This window comes from Sceloporus undulatus, chromosome 7 (assembly GCF_019175285.1).
Source record: "Sceloporus undulatus isolate JIND9_A2432 ecotype Alabama chromosome 7, SceUnd_v1.1, whole genome shotgun sequence".
Lineage (NCBI taxonomy): Eukaryota > Metazoa > Chordata > Lepidosauria > Squamata > Phrynosomatidae > Sceloporus > Sceloporus undulatus.
In genome coordinates this window covers 21332249-21348317 of record NC_056528.1, presented here as the reverse complement: position 1 = coordinate 21348317, position 16069 = coordinate 21332249, and the positions used below count along the sequence as shown (strand labels likewise).

Here is a 16069-nt window from a genome sequence, read left to right as displayed (position 1 = left end):
CCTTTGATTTTTTTTATTTTGAAACTATATCTTTAATGTAAACACACACACACACACACACATTGCTACCTGCCAGCATCTTTTATGCTTGGTCCCATTATATTAACATGTATGTGTATACAGTACTGTACTCAAAATGTGCAAATACAGCAGCCCAAATTACACGGAAGGCAGAGTCCAATTTTACATCAACTGCCCTCTTTGCAGCCTTGATCATACTTATTACAGCAAGCAACAACCTGCTTTGAGATTATGAAAAACCTCAGCACTAAAGGTGGGGGGCAAAGCAAAACAGAAATGGGGGACAGACAGCAGCACAGGGAAAAACGGATAGAGAAAACTACAGATGGAAGGAGAAGAAGAAGATCAAGCCAACTGGAAGAAGGATGGAAAGGAAATATGTATTTAAAACTCTTTAACCAAACCTCCAAAGGCAAAGTTGGATATGGTTTGCAATTTTCCAGGCAAAAGCCCCCATTAAATAAAATAGCTAAAAAGAAACACAGGGCGGTGGGGGAAGCAATGAAAAGTTAGCATTTGGCTTGCATTCCATCATTAGGGTGTGTGCCTGCCTTCTTGGCTTATTCTCTTCCTGGAAAAAGAAAGCCCAGTTCAAATGACATATAGGTTTGTTACGGTGTATCAATGCCTCCCTATTTATCCCACGCTGTAGGAGGGCTGGTCTTGCAATGTCATTTTTAAAGGAATTGGGGAGCAATTGGGGGGGGAGAAGGGGACAGGGAAGGGGGGCGAGGAAGGAGTTGTGGAGGGGGGGCTGGAAGGGGGCAAGAAGAGAAAAAATTGGAAGCAAATGGTCCATGAACTAAACCGTGATGTAGAGCTATCGATGCCGCAAATGGTTTATTCATCCAAGTTGATATTGTTGTGCCTGGGACTGAATGAACTCTTTTCAGGGTGCCATATGAAGTTAAAGCAAGTAAATTTCTATCTTTCTCAGCATTAGCTGCCTCATTGCTCCTCAATCGGGCCTCACAGAGGCAGAAAATAGCTCAACCATCTGTTTTCAAATCCCTCCGGCTGGCAGGTCTTGGGGGGGGGGGGGTGGCTCAGGGGGGGGGGGGGCCCCAGGAGGGGGGAAGGAAGGAAGGAAGAATGGAGTGGAAGACTTACAGCTGCTCAGCACCCTGTTCTGCAGACCACTGTCCATCAAGGCTTCACTCTCACCACCCAAAAAATACATTCTAGAAAAGAGTCTGTTTAGAATTTGGCTCTTTCACCATCCATTGTGATCCATAGAGAACCACAAGTGCGCACTAAACATGAAAAGGCAATATAGACGTAAGACAAGAACCCAGAGATATTCTTTATGCTGGAAAGAAGGAACTGGTGGGGGGCCTCAGAATTATTGGGGGGGGTCAACATTTTCATAAACGGCGTGAATGATGGAATAGAGGGCATGCTTACCAAATTTACAGATGGCACCAAATTAGGGAGGGTAAGCAATATCCCACAAGGCAGGATCAGAAGTCAAAAGAACCTTGATAGATTGGAGAGCTGGGCCAACATTAACAACGTGAACTTCAGCAGGGATAAATGTAAGACACTACATCCAGGCCGGAAAAATTAAATGTACAAATACAGAATGGATGATACTTGGCTTGAGAGTGGTACATATGAATAGGATCTAGGGGTCTTAGTAGACCACAAGTGCAACATAACTCAACAGTGTGCTATAGCGAAAAAAGACAATGTAATTCAAGGCTGCATCAACAGAAATATAGTATCCAGATGAAGGAAGTAGTAGTGTCATTCCATTCTGCTTTGGTCAAACCTCACCTGGAATACCGTGTCCAGTTTTGGGCACTCCAGTCAAAAAAGGATACTGGTAAACTGGAACATATTGAGAGAAAGGTGACCAAACTGATCAAAGATATAGAAAGCAAGCCTTATGAGGAATGTCCAAGGGGACTGGGGATGTTTCGCTTAGAGAAGTCTGAGAGGTGACAAGACAGCTATCTTTAAATACGCGAAGAGTTGTCATATGCAAGAGGGAGCAAAATTTCTGCTGCTCCAGAGACTAAGACATGAAGCGATGGATTCAAATGACAAGAGTAGAAATTCCACCTAAACTTTAAGAAGAACTTCATGATTGGAATTGCTATTCAACAGTGGAATGTACTGCTTCAGAGGGCTTTTTTCTTTGGAGGCCTTTAAACAAAGGTTGGATAGCCATTCTCGGTAGTGTTGCTTTTCTGTATTCCTGCAAGGCAGCGGATTGGACTCAATGGCCCTTGCAGACATGACATTTCTATGAAAATTGGTTATATATGTGTCTATTTTGACCCTATTGTTGGCATGTCTTCTAGAGATTGTACAGCAGGTGTTGGCACCAGGGCCTAGTGGAGAGCTCAGAGTAGATATTCATAAGTCCATTTCTGATTGGGGTCAGCTACTGGTCCCCAAACTGATAGAGAGCAGTGCAGTTGTGATTCCAACAAATGAAGCCTCCTGAGGGGAGATTCCACTAGTTTGTAATTCATTTTTCTACTTGAAAAGTACCACACATGCTTTAGGAAATGCCTCATTTGGGATAAAACCAACTCAGAAGAATGCACTTAGAAGAAATGTGGTTATAAAGGGGTATTTCTTGATAAAATCTGTTCAAAAATATATTTTTCAATACAGTTTTTGCACATATTTTTAATGGATTAGATCAGACAGGATGGAGATTCAGATCCAGTGTGGCACAGTGGTTTGAGTGTTTGACTATGACTCTGGAAACCAGGGTTTGATTCCTAGTGTGGCCATGAAACCCATTGGGTGCCCTTGGGCAAGTCACACACACACAGCCTCAGGGGAAGACAATGGCAAACCTTCTCTGAACAAATGCTGCCAAGAAAATAAAGCCCTAAATGGCTTGGACCCAGGGTACTTGGAGGACCGTCTCTCCCCATATAATCCGCCCCGCACACCCAGAACATCTGGGACAAATCTGTTAGAGGTCCCTAAATCCCATCTGGTGAGGACCTCACAGAGGGCTTTTACTATCGTTGCCCCCTCATTGTGGAATAAGCTCCCTGTAGAGCTCCGTTCCTCTGCATCTTTAGTTTCTTTTAAGAAACAATTAAAAACGCACCTATTCCAGCTGGCTTTTTCACTCTAGGTAATAGTGTTTTTTCTCTGCTCCTTGTTCTTGTTCTTCGACCCCGGACTAGTGCAATATATTGTCTTTTTCTTGCCCCTAGTGAATTGTGATTTGTATAGATTCCCGTTCATACCCCTAGCAATGATGTTTTTAAACTTTTATATTGCGATGCTTTTACTTGTATTTTATTGTTCTTTCCTTGTAAGCCGCCTTGATCATGCAATTGAAAAGGCAGGGTAAAAATAAAAATTATTATTATTATTATTATTAAGAAAATCACATGACAGGACTGCTCTTAGGGTCTGCATAAGTCAGAAACGACTTGAAAGCACACAACACACACACACCAGAGGTTCAGATCAAAGCAAATGAGAAACTGAGAAGAACTGAGAAGAGGCTATACTGTCCATCTCACATCCATCCTCAGTGCTAAAGCAGACAAGGTACCACTGGAGTCTTACACAGTAGCCAAGTTTACACATCACTGTTTGGGCAGCTTATTTTGGAGACTTAACCTCAAATGTTGCTTTTTGGACTGCAGCTTCCACAATCCCCAACTAGCAGGGCCACCAGCTGTACAGTGGCAATGTAACCTCCATACCAGTAGGAAGATTATGCCAAAATCCTAGAGGGTGTACATGATTTAACACAACAAAGCAATGCTGAACCCTTTTCCTTTTCAATGAAGCTGCAAATTCCTTGCCCCCTAAATCCATTCAGCACCACTGATAGCTCCTCTAAAGTTCAGACAAGACCCTGATCAGAGTCACCATCCCATTGACATGGAAGTCCCCGGCAGCCACTGCCCAATTCACTACGAGGCTTCTAAAAGGCCTCTTTTTGAGAAGTACCCATGCTCTGTGGAGCCCTATTTCAGCATGCATCACTCACATGGATGTGCTCTCTGAACAGAAGGATGTGAATTCAGAATAATAACTCATACAGAGATACAGCAGGGAGTCTTCCTGAAGTAGGTGCATTCTTTATTGCTTTTCCAGGGGGGTGGAGGTGGAGAATGTAATAATGACTGGCTCCATACCAGTGAAGAAAAGTCAGTGTAGTAGGAAAGTCCATCCCTGGCAAAGGCTGAGAGGAAGGAAGCAAGCAATCCTAAGGCACTATCTCATCCAGGGATGCAATAGGCAACTTCCTCCAAGGGCAGGGAATTCTGTTGCCTCTCTGACAGTAAGTAGACATTTCAAGCATGTCTACTTACAAAGCAGGACTGACCTTACCCCATCTCTAAGCACAGATAATCAGAAGGAAACATCGCCAAAGGAAGGAATCATACAGAAGTGCAACAGGCACCTCCTTTGAGTGCAGGAAATTTGGACTCCCAGGAGCCTCTCTTTATATCCAGCAGCACATCCACAGTTGTCTTCTGCTGTGAAGTAAAACCTGGGAGAATCATCACCAAGAATTGCACAGAATGTTTTCCAGACTCTGTGTTTCTGACCCCCCCCCCCAACAGTCTGCCCCACTCCTGCAGCCTCCTTGACTGTTTGTCTAATTAGTGCTGATGAATAGTTAAATAGCTCTGCTGAGTCCAGCAGAGCATGAAGTGGAAACGACAGGGACCAGCAGGCAACAAAACCGTTCGGCCCCATTAAGACACAGGGTGTTAGTGGTGGCCCATGTTTGTTCACCAGAGTGATACGCCCAGGATGGTGCTCTGGAACAAGGACAGGAATAGGTGTGGGTAGCAAGATCGCCCACTGGCCTCCCCGATCCCACAAGTGCACAGGGTGGAAGAAGCAAACTGATAGACATAGGCCATAAGGATGAAGATCGTGGTGATGGTCAGAAAAGGATTTCTGAATTTATGATTGAAACTTTAGGCTAGAGATGGGTAATTCTGGAAAACTAAGATGCCACATTAATTCCCGCAGGAGACCTTGGAGGGCTACACCCCCAATGGAAAAAAACCCAACATCTTTCAGCCCTAGACTCTCTCTAGGGGACACAGAAGCATTTGGCCATGTTTTAGGATCCTGGGCCATTTTAGCCTCTCCAGCTTTTCACAGATGAAAACTGAGGCACAGTGTAGTCAGGATGGCAAAAGGTATTAGTAAAAAAAGAACAGACCACCTAAAAGGGGCTTCAACAGTTTGCTTTTGCACGAGTCTAATGGAGGCGGACACAATTTCTGTCCCTCCTCTCACCCCAACTGAGTTAATTAAATGCAGATTACTTTTGCAGTTTAAATTCACTTTGCAAAAAAAATGAAGTAAGATGAGGATGAAGAGGGGAAGTGGGAGGAGGAGAGAGAAACTGGAACATTTTAAAAGCAGCTGATAAGTGGGGTAACAGATTAACTGGGACAATTGGAAGGTATGGAGAAATGAGAGGAAAATACATTCTCTAGAACCAAATTTAAGATTCAAGTTACTCTGAATTTTAATCACAATCGTCAACTCAATATTATTAAAATGGATTCAGGAGGATTTTCATGAAGTGCATCTTAAGTCACATATGCTCAGGGAAGGTGGGAAAGATGTTAATTTTATCAAGAAATGCATGGCTAAATTAACTGAAACTGAAACTTTCATTTGCTATTAAGCAGAATATGTTTTGTGTCACAAGCCATTTCCTGATGATCCACCTTAAACACTATGGATTTCAGCTGTCCCTTATTGCTATTTTAAAAACCTGGCATCCCTACCTGGAACCCAGTGGCATCATTAGGGGGCTGGGGGGGGGGTACAGCCCACACCAGTCATACCCAGAAGAGGGGGTGATACTCAGTCAGGCCCTCCTTCCCTGGGAGGGGAGTGTATATGGAGGTTCAAGTGTGCTCCTCCTGGCTTTGCCATGGCACTGAAGGAGAAGGCCAGTGCCCTCTTTTGACTGCTGCCCCCATGGCACCCCCCCCACACACACACACACCAGGTAGCACCACTGCTGGAACCCACTCTGGTTGTGGAGACTTAACATCTTCTGCTTTTTAAATACATGACTGATGTGTAGCCAGCAATTTGTGGCACACTGTATGTTGTTATTACAGAAACGGAACTCAGCTTATGTTCATAGACACTCTGGCCATTTATGAAAACCATCCAGTAACCCTGGCTTAGTGGCCATCCCAACTAAGTCAGCTTGAATTGCTGTCATTCAGCAGTTGCCTGTCATCATCAATGGCATGGATTTGTAAAAACAAGCCAAGAATGACAGGCGAGGAGACATATTTGGTCCACATCACCAACCTAACCTACCCTGACATCCTGAGTCATGTGCTGAGTAGAACTTACTCCTCCACTGTCTATGCATCCCAAATGTCCCATTATAGTTGTCGACTCAGGGGGGAAAATCCAAAGCAGATCACATTGAAGACTATGTATAAAAACCCATATTTAGAAATTAATATATTCTGAAGTGTATACGCTACATGCAATTTTTAAAAGTGCAGGTTAGTATGGAAATAAGACCAAGCTTGTTCCGATATTATGGAATATAGAAGACCCCATATGAAAGTCAGAGTTCAGGAAAGTACTTTTCAAACTTGATGCTTTCTCTTGTCATGGTGTTATAGCCCTTCACCCTATTTCTCCTAATTTTGTTTTATGTTTTGCTTACCTTCGGGTTCTCCAAGATCCCAGCCTCATAGCTTTGGCAAATAGGGAGGGGAGAGAGAAGAGAAAAAGTTCAGTTATCCACCAGCATCAATGGAGAATCCTTCCAAAACATGTTAGAGCATGTGCAAACTTTCCCCCCTTCTTCCATATTGTCATCACCTCCTGGATACAATTTCAAGAGCTCAGGGATGATAGTTTTTTGGACTACATTTTCCAGCATGCTTTAGTGGCTGGTGCTAGCTGGGAGACTATGACAGCTGCAATCCAAAGCAGTCAGTTTCTCAAGCTTTGAGGTATGCCTCTAAGGATAAATGAATTCCCACTAACATTTCACAAAAGAAAACCGGGGCACTTGTGACCAAGCGACATCAGATGGCAAAAGTTATGACTGCAGAAGAGAACACAATGTAGGAGACGCTGCATCAGTTTGCTTTTGCCCATGCCTTCTGGGATGGGCAACATTTTGCTCCCTCCTCTCCCCCACTAAGTTAATTTAGTGGAAACTCCTTTTTCAATTTGAATTCAGTTCACAACAAATGAAGTAAAGTGAGGACAAAAGAGAAAATTGAGAGGAAGAAAGAGAAATTGGAATATTATAAAAGTATTTGGGAAAATGGGACAGTTGAGGATGAATGAAGAACGTCTTTGCTAAACCAGGGCAGTGGGAGAATATGGCGTTCTGGTCTCCTCACCTGATGTGCATGAGGTTTTCATCCATGCTCCAGGGCTTGGAAGGTGTTACTGGAACAGGGATTCCATTGTTCTGCAGAAAGAGGAAGGAAAGGAAATAGTTACTGCAAAGTCAGCCTGACATCAATATCAGTAAAGATTCTACTGAACAGTATGCAAGTAGTTAGAAAGGAATGCTGTGATCACTAAAAGTCAACATAGATTTTTCAAAAACAAGCCAAATCAAACTAATCTTATCTCTGTTGTTTGATTGTTTTTTTTCACACCTGTCAGCTTGGTAGATATGGGGAATGCTGTGGATGTAGAATATCTTGATTTCAGTAGGCGTTTGACAAGGTCCCCCATGCCATCCTTGCAAAAAATCTAGTGAAATGTGGGCTAGGCAGCTACATTCTCACTACCACATCAGTCTGGACACTGGGGACTAGGTCAGTTTGTATTGAGATTTGGAAATATCAAATTGGCCAAACTTCCTTCATTGCCACTGAAAAATATTTGGAATAGGTTTACAGGTCAGGACTATGCTAGGCCCTGAGATTTTTGGGCCCATACCTGAGACCAAAAGCTGAGCCTTTGTAAAGTCATGGGAGGTGGGACCCTAGCCAAATTGCAAGGTTGATGTTATAGTAATTCCATTAAGCATGATAAATTAAGTACCAATTACAACTTCACGAAATATATCATTCGGGGTTTTTTAAAGACCAAGCCTAATGATTTTAACACACTGAGAGGGCAGAAGCCAAAATGTTTTCCTTATTTATCGACCTACTAAGTTCTGTTTGTTAACCAGATACAGTGACTAACATCATCATACCTAGATCTAGAAGTCCTGTTTGTCTATAGATTATTTAAAAACAATTTTAAAGACAGTGCTATCACCCTGAAAACTAGAGAAGAGGGTCTGCGCCACAAGACTCAGGAACCCTTTTTTGGAATCAGATCTCTATTAGTCCTCATTTTAAAAAAATACTGCAAATGGTTCACATAACTTCATCTTTTTTGGTAAAAGTGCACCGTTTTATTCCTCTGTTTTTCCTCCTTTTCCTTCCACCTCTCTCTCTCTCTCTCTCTCTCTGGGTCTCACAGTCTCCCTCGCACACAGACACAGAGAGCAGAGACAGCCATAAACCTCAGCTCTGTTACAGGGTCACCCCACTCACTCAATTAGCCGGAGACATTTCTCTGGGTGAAATGGTCTGTGAAAACCGAGTGACTAAATACCAGGCACAGAATTAGCGGTTGATGTAGCAATGACATGGCTCTCAGCCTGACAAACGAGAGGCAGCAGGACGCAGATCAGGAGGTGTTTTGGGGCTGCCAAAGAAAGCCAGGGCTCCACCAGCATTTCTCCGGCAGACTTGTGTGCTTTCCGCAGACCTTACAACAACGCACAGACTCTGTATCACTTCATTTCTTTATTTAGCCGTTCGGGCAAAAATTTCAAAGCAGGTGCACAGTCAACGAAGTCTACTGCCAGAGTCCAAACTCCAGCACGCTTGCAAAACTCACTCAAGGGCTGAAATCAGGAGGAGAAGTTACAAAGGGTGGGAAATAAAAAAACATCCCAAAGGGCAGAAATGATCAGAAACCCAGCATGCTCATGATATAAGTATATCAGTCCAGCTAATAAGTCTCTTCACAATGAATCTGCCCAGCCAGTTAAGATCATGGCCCCTGCGCTGTGTTGTACCCTTCTGTTGCCAAGTGAAGTACAGCGGGCCCTTGTTATACACTGGGGTTTGGTTCCAAGATCCCCCATGGATAACAAAATCCGTGGATGCTCAACTCCCATTAAATATAATGACATAACAAAATGGTGTCCCTTATAAAAAATGGAAAATCGAAGTTTGATATTTGAAATTTATATGTTTTTTGAACATTTTCAAACCGTGGATGCTTGAATCCGTGTATAAAAAATCAGTGTATAAGAAAGACCGACAGTAATAACTCAAGATGGGGGCTTTTTAGCTGTAGCACCCTGTTTGGAACATTCATGCAAACAGCTCCACCTGGGCTCTTTAGGGCTAGGTTGCTGTTATATTTATTTATATCCTGCTTTATGCTCAGTTCACGACATAAAGCAGCTTAAAACCAATTGAAAAAATATAGAGAGACAGTGTGGCATAGTGGTTTGAGCGGTCAAACATGACTCTTGAGACTAGGGTTTGGATCCTGGCTCGGCCATGTAATCCCACTGGGTGACCTTGGGCAAGTCAAACTCTCTCGGCCTCAAAGGATGGAGAAACTTGCCAAGAAAACCCCATGATAGGTTTGCCTTAGGGTCACCATAATTCAGAATTGACCCGAAGGCACACAACAACTAGGAGAAGTAGGAGATGAGAACCACAGATTTGGTGTGTCTTAAAAATGGGATCCACACTGAAGTTAAGTGTTAAAGGTGGGGTTTGAAAATTATATTTTAGACTACAACTACCAGAATAACCTAGCCAGCAAGGCTTGACTGTTGGATTTGAGGGTTTTTTAGACCAAAACCTCATTCTGAGTTCTTTAGTTCAGGTTCCTGCACTTGCTTTTCCAACTATTGCAATGCAAGGTCATAAATACTTAGTCTATCTGTGCAACCTGACCATATGATTTGAGAAACGTCTCTAGGGTAATTAATGATCATATAAAAACCTCTCCTTGTCTATCTACTTTTTCCTTTCCTCTTTCTTTGTTCTCAGATTAAGGACGGTGAGCTAAAGTATTAAACTCACTGGAACTCTCTTTTTTTACCCAGTCTTTTCATTAAGCTGTAGGAACTTTAAATGTACATGCATTCCAAAAAGCAGTTAGTAAAGTTCTTCAGTTTGCAACTTGGTGTTGCCTGTTCATATATTTACTTAAAACAGTAAATGGCGGTACTGAAGACTAAGGCATGCTACTTCTGCTAAACTCTGCTGAAGGAGGCTGTTTCCTAACAGATCCAGTCTTCCTATTTTTTCCCCAGAAGGAATATATTCCTTTTTTTTCCCATTGACTAACATAAACTTTTTTTTAAGTTATAGTTTTAAAGTGTGAGCCAAATAGGAATAGAAAAATGTTCACAAATTTTCTCACCCTTAATAAACAATGTGAGACAACCTGCCCAGAAAATCATCAACTCCCATGAAATCTTTCTGCATTTCGGGACTATTTTTTTAGTGAGAAATTCATTTGCACAAAAGGTTTGTTTTTCATGCAAAGCCATATTTCTACACAGGAAACAGGACAATAACGCACAAGACTAAAATGTAGAATTTGGGGGCAGGTGGGTTGCAAAAATAGATTTTTGGACATGGATAAACAAAAAGTGTGGAATGCCATTGAAAATTGGGCAATACCTTTGTATGTCTCTAATGCCAGCAGGAAGAAAACATTTCAAATTATTCACCCCTGTGTATGAAAATGAAGTAAGCAAAAATGTACATCCCTAGCACAGTAGCATGCACAGATAAACACATATTGATAAAGAGTTCTGAGTTGCTGAGTTGCTATTGTAAACGAATAAAGTATTGTGATGTGTTCAAAGGTTAGTTTGTGCATCTATATCTATCTCTGTATAACTATATCTGCGGAGCTTGGGGTGGGCCCAGGGAGGGTAGGTTGCAGTGATAAAGGGGAATTAGCTTCCACGGTCTGCTTACGCCTCTTATCGCCTCTTATTGTAGCCCATTCAGCATAAACAAAGAGGAGCTTTAATTGACTAACAAGCCCTTGAAAGCTAATGGAGCAGTGAGGCTGCTGGGGTGTGAAAGGGTGGGCTTTCCTCCTTTTCATGGCTGGTGGAGGGTGGGCATCTGCACATTTGGTGGGTTCCCCTTCCTTACGGAAAAGGCAGAAAGAGGACACTAGGGAGCAGAGGGAATGGGGGCAGCTTTCTCATGAGTCGAAAGATATATTTTTAAAAGATGAAACTGTTTGGATATGTTTTACCCCATTAAAAATCTCAAGTCAGTGTTTCTTACCCTCCAGCATTTCACAGATGAAAACTGGGACATGTGTGGCCAAGCAACTTCAGAGAGTAGTCAAAATGGCAAAGTTATTAATGATGAAGGGGAGGCAATCTAGGTGAAGCTGCAGCAGTTTGCTTTTGCCTGAGCCTACTGGGAAGGGCAAGATTCTGCTCTCTCCTCTCCTCTGCTCTTGATGAGTCAACATCTTGTATTTTAAACTTAGTTTTCAGCAACTGAAGTAAGGAGAAGTCAAAGGACTTTATCAGACAAGGGAAATTAGAAGTATAATCCAATGGCAATCCGAAAGCAATCATGTGTCTTAACGTTATTGCGTGATAGACTACCACACGCAATTTGGGCAATGGGAAGTCAGTCCGAACGCAATCAGGGAGTTTCACGTTATTGCATGATAGACTACCACACACAATTTTGGGCAATGGCAAGCTATTTTCGGGCAATGGGAAGTCAGTTCGAACGCAATTCAAATTCACGTAAATTCGCTGAACTAGTGAATTCACGTGAATCCGTTCTGGCCCCACTTTCTTTTCATTGGAAATTAAGAAAAATTCCTCCCATATGATAAACTCCAAAGGTAGAAAGGAGGAGGAGGAGGAGGAAAATGTCCAGGGCATTTTAAAATCAGCTGAAAAAGTGACAGGTAAGGATTAATCCCTGCTAATGCCCTAGCTTTAGCAATTCCACCTAAACATTAGGAGGAACTTCCTGACAGTAAGAGCAGTTCAGCAGTGAAACACACTCCCTCTGAGAGTGGTAGAGGTCCGGGTCAGACAGGCCAAATGCAGCATGCAACTGCTGATACAAAGATTCCGGAGGATGCAGTATCTGCACGCTTTGGAACCCTAGCATGTGACGGTGGCGGCGTTCTGCCCACATGGGTGCCACCATGATGACACGCCCCATACAGATGTTGCTGCACATCGCTTACATCATAAGTGCGCCGATGACACATTCATGACATCCACACGGCATCAGAAAAACAACCTGTTTTTTTCAAGGTTCTTTTTGGGGTGGAGGGATGCCACGCAGTTTGGCTGCTGCGGTATCCCTCCAGGGGAAAGCCAAACACCTCCAGCCCGCCCTGATGTGGAGGTATGTACTGGGCTACAGTTTCCTACTCTGGAGATCTTTAAACAGAAGCTGGATGGCCATCTGTCGGGGTACTTTGACTAAGAGTTCCTGCATGGAAGGGAGTTGGGCTGGATGGCCCTTGTGGTCTCTTCCAACTCTAGGATTCTATGTTTCAATGTCTCGATTTCTCTCCTCCTCCAACCTCACCCTTCATTCTCAGCTTACTGCAATTGCTGCAAACTGAGTTCAAAGTGCAGAAACATTGGCAGGAGATCTTGCCCTTCTCTGTAGGCTTACTTGTGCTTTGCAAAATTCAGTACTTAAATGCCAAGGTTTCTCTGCTTTAAAATAGTCGTTTTGTGTGTTCTTCCTCCTTCATAACCTTTGTGCCCTTTTAGCCTGCAGTCCCCCTGATGATGCTTGGCCATTTGCGCTCCAGGCTTATTCTTGTTGGAGGCTCCTTGTAGCTCACCTCCCTTCCCCCCCAGGTCCCCTTTCTCAAAGTGCTACGAAACCTCCAGGAAATCTGTTTTATTCGAGCTAGAGAAAACAAATGGGTGCGAGCAGCAGCGCAGTCAGGACAGGCCCTGTAAACCTCTCAGCTGCACTTTAGAATCCGAGAACAATATTATGATGGCGATGAATACATGCGCACACAAAAAACCCATTTGTTTCCCTATTAACCAGCCCCCACCCCACCCCTGCCAATGGGTTGAAAAGTCCTTAAAGCACCACTTTACTCCAATTTAATTGCTTTAAGGAGGCCCCCCAACCCATCCTATCCCGGCGGCCTTTTTTCCTCCAGCATAATAACAAGAATAAGGAAAAGGCACACTCCATCCTTCCATAGAATAATAACATTAATAATAATAAAAACAAACACACGTACACAGAGCAATCTTAAGAACGGGTCTATTTGACAATTTGTTTGACAACATATGGGAGGCTCTTGTAAATGCTCCTCGGAGGAAGGAATAACAGATGGCAAAATACATGCCTGGAAAATGCAAGTGTTTGGGGCTCTTGAATGTTCAAAAAGGAAAATAGAAAGGGAGGCAGCAGCCTCTGAATTCTCAGCACCCCACACAGTCCATTGCTTCCAACCCAGCCTCTCCACCGCTTTCTTGGTATTATCCAGCAGGCCTTTAAATGGCAGCTTTTTATATATATTTGTATTTAAAAGAAGTCGAAGGGAGGGGTGCGATGGGGGGAGAACCTCAAGCAATTTTCTGGTTTATACACAAAACTGCTCTTTTCTTTTTGATTGATTGAGCCCAGTTGTCAAGCATTTCCGTAAAGTCGCTGGAAAAGAAAGGTCCCCCGGTGCGCTTTGAAGGGACCTGATGCAAAACTTCTAATATGTTTTATTGTAACTTGCTCTTCAAAAAAAGAAAAAGATAGAAAGATATAGGAAGGAAGAAGGGAAGGGAAGGAGGAAAGAAGGGGGAGGTCAAATATGAGAAGAAAAGCAAAGAGCGAACACATTCACATTGTCTGTCACATAAGGCACCGAGGTGGGACACGTCTCTCTCTTTAAAGTAGATTACAATTAACATCTAGGTAATTATGGGACATTTTTTTTAAAAAAATTAAAGAAGAAGTGGAGAGGAAAAAATCCTCAGCCCCCCCTCCCCAAAAAACCCAAAACAACAGCAGAGCAGAAGTCTCCCGCAGGGGCGGCTGTAATTGCCACAGTAACAAGGAGGCGAGACTGTGCACAATTGTGCTAAGCTAAAATCCAAAGTGCCCTTTAAGGTTAGAAAATTAAAGGTTCGCTGTGAAGAAAGAAGCAAAATAACATGTTGCAGCTGCAAAGAGGAGAGGGAGGGTTTAAAGCACTCTGTGGAGTTCTGAGCCCCCTCTCTTAGTGACACCCTCCAATCTGCGCTAATTTTCAAAGGATCAGGACACTCAGTATTTGATACAACGCTGTGCAGGTTTGATTCCAGGTTTCAGTGCACCCCTTGCCTATTCTAGCCAGAGCCTCGGGTGAGACACTTCGCCTGCGGCGGCCCCACCAGTGAAAACAGTGTCCTTGCCCCAGGTGGGCTCAACCCACACAGCAGGTGGGCTGTCCTGGCTTGTTGCTGCCATGTGCCTTCAAGTCAGCTCCGATGTATGGACACCCTAAGGCCAGGATTTTCTTGGCAAGATCATTCGGAGGAGGTTTGTCATTGCCGTTCTCTGAGGCTGAGAGAGCATGACTTACCTAAGCCCACCCAGGGCTTTTTAAAGGGTCAAGTGGGGATGTAAAACCTGATATCCAGAGTGCTAATCCAACACTTAAACCACTACACCACGCTGGCTGTCAGGCTTTGCTCAGAGAGGGTTTGCCATCGCCTTTCCTCTGAGGCTGATAGAGCATGACTTGCCCAAAGACATTCAGTGAGTTCCATGGCTGGGCTGCGATTCAAATCCTGGTCTTCCTGAGGCCTAGGCCCTTTCTGCATGGGTCAGAATACAGAGGGGTAGCCCAGACTATTCTAACACCGGAGCTGCCCTGATGTCCTCTAGTTATAGGACACAGCCCAAACCCCAAACAATGCAAATAGTCTGAACAATATCCACCCAAACATCAAATTCATGACGGAAAAGAAAAGGAAGGAGCATTGCCATTCTTGGATGTCTAGGTCATCCGCAAACTAAACCAGTGTTTGAGGCACACGGTGGACCCTATTGCATGGAATTAAAATCCTGGTTTACCTTTCCCAAATTCAGTCCTAATTTGGGAGACAGCCGAGTGTTATCGCAAAAAAATTGCCACCGAATCACTGCCTGGGTCCATCCTGGACACAGCTTCCAACTTCTAAAAATGGCCACTGAAGCAGCTTACAGGACCCAGGCTGCATCTGGGATAGATCTGGGCAGCAATTCGGCAGGGATAATACCCAGCCACTTCCCGGGAAAGGAAAACTGGGGTTTAAACCCCATGCGATAGGGACCAGTATACAGAAAACCTACACACACACACACACACACACACACAGAGAGACCTACACAAGAACTCCAACTACCACCCAAGACAAAAAAGAACCACAATAAAAACACTGGTAGACCAGGCAAAAAGGATCAGCGAACCCCACTTCCTAGAAGATGAATTGAAGCACCTGAACTGGGCTCTACAGGCTATTGGTTGCTCCAGCTCAGACATTGGGCTGCCAGACCCAGAAGAACCCAGAAGAGTGAAGACAAACAATAAATAAAATAATAAAGCTTAATTTTTACCCCGCCTCTCTGTCAGAAGACAATCGAGGTGGCTTACAATTAAAAAGAAGACATATAATGCCCAATACCCCAGTTGTTCCCTTCTCCCCATAAACATTATTAAACATATTAACTACTAAAAACAATACATTAAAATAATCAAAGGCGGATGAGTGGGGCTGCAGAGTGCTGAGAGGGATGGTTAATTCAGTTCATTTTAGTGGCCGTATTTGCCGAGTTTGCTATTAAGGAAAGGCCTGGTGGAAGAGATCCGTATTGACAGCCTTTTTAAAGCTGTCCAAGATGGTAATATGATGGATCTCCTCCGGCAGGCCATTCCATAATCTGGGAGCTGCTGAAGAAAAGATCCTCTGGGTAGTAGCAGTCCACCTGGTCTTCATAGGCTGCAGTAGATTCTTCCCAGAGGACCTGAGTGTGCGGAGTGGATTATATAAAAGGAGATGATCCAGTTG

At 43.6% G+C, this 16069-nt stretch overlaps 1 protein-coding gene across 2 annotated transcripts in view; it reads right to left on the bottom strand.

The window, feature by feature from the left end:
- Positions 1 to 16069, bottom strand: part of ASS1 (argininosuccinate synthase 1) — a 77227-nt gene that overhangs the window by 42605 nt on the left and 18553 nt on the right. For both annotated transcript variants that reach the window (XR_006104949.1, XM_042478441.1), the window contains exons 7-8: positions 7371 to 7441; positions 6680 to 6710 (exon numbers count right to left, since the gene is read on the bottom strand). Coding sequence is in view for 1 of the 2 variants with exons in the window: in XM_042478441.1 (XP_042334375.1) it covers positions 6680 to 6710; positions 7371 to 7441 (102 nt within the window). In the remaining variant the exon portion in view is untranslated. The remainder of the gene's footprint in view (positions 1 to 6679; positions 6711 to 7370; positions 7442 to 16069) is intronic.